This window comes from Triticum dicoccoides, chromosome 3B (genome assembly GCF_002162155.2).
Source record: "Triticum dicoccoides isolate Atlit2015 ecotype Zavitan chromosome 3B, WEW_v2.0, whole genome shotgun sequence".
Classification (NCBI taxonomy): domain Eukaryota; kingdom Viridiplantae; phylum Streptophyta; class Magnoliopsida; order Poales; family Poaceae; genus Triticum; species Triticum dicoccoides.
The window spans coordinates 69,045,692-69,049,815 of NC_041385.1; the positions used below are offsets into that span (position 1 = coordinate 69,045,692).

At 53.3% G+C, this 4,124-nt stretch overlaps 1 protein-coding gene across 1 annotated transcript; it reads right to left on the reverse strand.

The window, feature by feature from the left end:
• Positions 1-345: 345 nt before the first annotated feature.
• On the reverse strand, positions 346-3,813 carry LOC119279309 (carotenoid cleavage dioxygenase 8 homolog B, chloroplastic-like). The gene is made up of 5 exons (XM_037560594.1): positions 3,562-3,813; positions 1,333-2,076; positions 1,051-1,244; positions 664-956; positions 346-587 (listed from the first exon to the last, which is right to left on the reverse strand). Exons 1-5 carry the CDS (start codon positions 3,811-3,813, stop codon positions 439-441), a joined length of 1,632 nt encoding a protein of 543 aa, XP_037416491.1. The 3' UTR covers positions 346-438.
• Positions 3,814-4,124: the final 311 nt, after the last annotated feature.

The following is a 4,124-nucleotide window of genomic DNA, read 5'->3' on the forward strand; positions in this document are numbered from 1 at the left end:
CAAACTCATTTTGTAGCTAAGTTGCGCACGCCCGGCGAATCGCGCGCGTTGTATTTTTGCGCGCTGCATTATAACGCGGCTGCTGGAGCCAGAGCTCGCGGCCGCGCTAAACCAGCCGAAGCGCGCGTGGCAAACAGGTTTTTTGCGCGCGGCACATAGCGCGGCTGTTGGAGATGCTCTTACTTGAGCACTGATGATCGGGCCGTGCCCGCTCCGATCCCTATAGTTTCGCTTCCCGTATACGACATCTCACGTCTGTGATAAGTCTATAAATCACTATTTGTATAGTCTTTTCCTTCCTTATACACAAAACGAGCGACACATGCATCCACGTACGGACCATGCAAAAAAAAAGGACATACACGTACGTGCATATATATGCGACCACAGACCTTGGTTCGCTGACCCTGTATGTTGACTCTGGTGCTGTATATGTTGTTACTTGTCCCTGGGCACCCAGCAGCAGTGCAAGCCGTAGGGCAGCCCGTAGGGGAAGTTGGCCCGGGCGATCTCTTTGAAGGTCTTGGCGTCCAGCACCAGCGCGGAGCCCGACCCGTCCTTGGCGCTCACCATGGATATGGCCACGCCTATATCACAATTCCGCAACCCAAGTTATCAGTGAATGGCGACGGGAGGATAAAGAAAAACAAACAAGGAACTAACCGTCGTCTTCCTCGACGGCGCCGGGGCGGGGCACGAAGTAGGGCTCGGACGGCACGGCGCCCTTCTCGTACCAGCTCTTGGCCGTCTTCTCCACCAGGTCGATCTTGGTGAGCGTGTTGGGGAAGTTGCACGGCCGGCGCGCGCCGCAGGCGTAGGTGTAGCGGTACTCCTTGCCGAGGTGGGCCGGGTTGATGCTGCACATGTCCATGCCGCGCCCGTGCTCCTCCGGGTCCAGCGCCGCCTCCAGCTCGCCGAATGGGCTGCCGTCCAGCGGGATCCTGAACCGCCCCACCCTGCACGTACGTCCATGATTGCATGCATCAAGAATCAAGATCCGCACGGCCGGGGCGTACGTTCTGGCAGGAGAATCTCGTCTCGTCGTAGTACCTGGCGTCGGTGAGGACATCCTCGCCGGTAAAGCTCCGTATATTGTGGAGACGGAGGTTGTCGAGGATGGAGGTGTTGGCGTTGTGCTCGCAGCAGTCGGCGATGATCGCCGTCACGCGCCCCTCCTCGTCCTTCTCCTCGTACGCGTTGATGAAGTGGAACGTCACGAATGGCGGCACCTCCACGCTCGCCACCTTTTAATCCCAAAATTAGTTTATCAGAAACCAAAGTCGATCGAACGGCTAAACGCATGCATCGATCGTAGAAAAAAAAGCAACTTACGATGTTGCCGCTGGCCTTGCACATGACGTGCATGTAGCTCCCGGAATCAGGGTACCACTGGAACTTATACAGCGGCGTGGGCTCGGCGCGGAGGAGGTTCGCCGCGCAGTACCGCAGCGGCATCTCCGGCACGACCACGTAGTTCTCGGTGACGGGGAACGAGTGCACCCACCCGGGCGCGGGACCGCCGCGGCAGTCCACCCTGCCCACGAACTGCCTCTCGTTGCTCCCGGCGTCCATCCTCGCCACCACGTACCCGGGCTGGATCAGGTCCGGGATCAGCGTCCAGAACTCGGTATCGGTGACGATGGGGTGCGCCGAGTGGATCAGGCCGCCCAGTTTGTCCTCGTACTCGAACTTACTCACCGTGTCCAGCGTGTCCGGGTCGACGACAATGGAGCCCTTGACGGTCTCCGTGAGGCAGAGCACGCGGCCGTCGCCAAGCCTGACGACGCCGGTGTTGGAGTTGTCCGTGAGGGAGGAGCCCGAGAAGAGGCTCGCGAGCTGCCCGATGAAGGACGTGAAGCTGTCCGGCTTGGGCACCTCCGAGAACTCGCGGTAGCACAGCTTCCCGTGCTCGCGTGCCGCCTTGTACGCCTCCGACTCGATCTGCCGGTGCGCGCCCATGGCCTGCCCGTCACGGAACAAGACGCGCACCAGCGTCGCGTAGCCGTCGAACAGGTGGCGGAAGCCATAGTCCCCGAGGTCCCATAGGCCCGGGCCGTTCCTCAGGTACGTGCCATCCTGCGCAACAGAGAGAGTGCATATAAATTTCTCAACAAAAAGAGAGAGAGAGAGTGCATATACTACCCGATCAATTATTGCGGCGCAAAGAACAAATCTGTCCAACTTATAATTTATCAATCACGTAAATTACAACTTACCTCCATGGGCTGATGATTGCTAAGATGAGTAGCTGGACCATAACAATCACAGCTTAGTCACAAGTCGCGCATACATGTTTGTATAACCGTATTATAGTGCAACATATACCTGCTGATTTAGCACCACCAACCCACATTTTAATACTGCATATGCATTAACGGATGTGGGCAAGAAATTGGCACAGAGAGAACCACTATTTGTTAAGTTGTGATCCAAATTCCTATAAAGGCTAACTTGAGCGGAATGGAGGCCCGTCGCCGTGAGGCTTGGGCCATAGTGGATCAATTTCGATATGAATCAGTTTCGACTTGGGTCACCATTACTATATATATATCCTTTATAAGCTGCCGCACGGGATAAGATCGTTGTTGTAAATCTCGGCCATTTTTAACCTCTCCTGATATAGCAAAGTTTCGCTAGCTTTGGTGCGCGTGGTTTTTCCCCGGGTTTTCCCCATTAAAATCTTGTGTTCCTCTGTGTTTATTTCATCTTTTTCATTCTCTATTCCCTGCTGTATCTCTATCAAAGAGAACCGCTATTTCTGGTGTCGTGGTGGCGTTGGGTTGGAGGGTGTGGATGGGGGTGGGGGTGGGGTGGGGGGGGGCATTGACTCCATCCACCAGGGTTCAAAACTTGGTGCTCATATTTATACTGTATTGGTCTTCCATCTTTATCTGGAATTTGGGTGTAACAAGTTTCATCCAAAACAAAGTTGCGAGAAACAACAAAACTTTGTATCATCATAGTTTTGTGTTGCCTCCTTCCTCCTTCGTTGTTGATGTCTGACTAAATTGGATGCGCTTCACCAACCGACTTTACAACGAAATATAAAAGTTGGCTACCCGTCCTCGGTAGACTGTTAGTTTTTCTTTTTTGCGAATCATTAGACTGTTAGTTGATACTACTGATGAGAATGCTACTTATAGGAGTATCCTATATTTTGTCTCAATTCACCTTTTAAGAGTATGGATACTTGGTGTTGCCGATCTACACCTTGATAAAAGTAGTTTTTATAGTTTGATAAAAGTAGTTAGTTTAATGGAAAGAATGTGTTACGCAGTGTGGCATGGTCTAAAAGTACTTATACGCATATGCATGATTTTATCAAACAATTGTTTGTTACATGCATATATGGTCAAGGTTTGAATCGAAGTAACGGAAAAGATTCGCATTCTCCAAGAGAAAACGCACGGCTAACCTTCACGTGGACCACCGGCAGATTGTATAAACGGACGTTTGAGGTTAGTATGTCAGTAGTTCAGGTATGAAGAATCTCCAAGATGGAAAACAAAACAAAACGAAGGCATGCACAGGTAGATTTGTGCAAGTAATCCATTAACCCACCAGCCAGAGAGGGAGGTTTCCCTCCACTTCCAGCGCGCCCTCCCACCTCTCCTGCCGGATACTCTTCCACGCCACGAGCTCGTCGGCACCACCACGGCGCCGCGGAGCACTGGCGAGCGGCGGCGCCTCCGTGACGGCACCAGCCGCGAGAGGCTGCGCAACCACCCGCTGCTTGTTGCCTCCCTGCTGGCTGGCCCGACGGCCGGACAGGGCGGCGACTGTGCAGAGTGAAGATGAGATGGTGGCAGGCATGGCGATGTATTCTCTAGGATCTAGCAAGATGCAGTCCGCCACCCAAGTGCCGTGAACAGATTTGGCCTGGTACGTACCCTGCCTGCTGGTGAAGGGATGTATATATAGCCCGCCCGAGGTGGTGGGTGGTGGCGCATCTGACCTGCGGACGTACGTAATGAAACGGATCGATTAGCGAGAGGCAAATTCAGCATCTCTACTGGTCGAAATTCCTGGATGCCATGTTTGTTTGCACCCCGGTTGTCATGTTGCAGCAGCTTGGTTTGAATTTCGCTCCGGTTGGTCCAGCGACCAGGTGGTAGTTGTCCAAT

Bases quoted from the DNA above. Each gene is read 5' to 3' on its own strand.
- LOC119279309 (XM_037560594.1), bottom strand. From the start codon at position 3,813: ATGCCTGCCACCATCTCATCTTCACTCTGCACAGTCGCCGCCCTGTCC. The intron at 2,077-3,561 runs GTGGGTTAATGG...TCTGTTGCGCAG, and splicing joins GAAACCTCCCTCTCTGGCTG to GATGGCACGTACCTGAGGAA. The intron at 1,245-1,332 runs GTAAGTTGCTTT...TGGGATTAAAAG, and splicing joins GCAAGGCCAGCGGCAACATC to GTGGCGAGCGTGGAGGTGCC.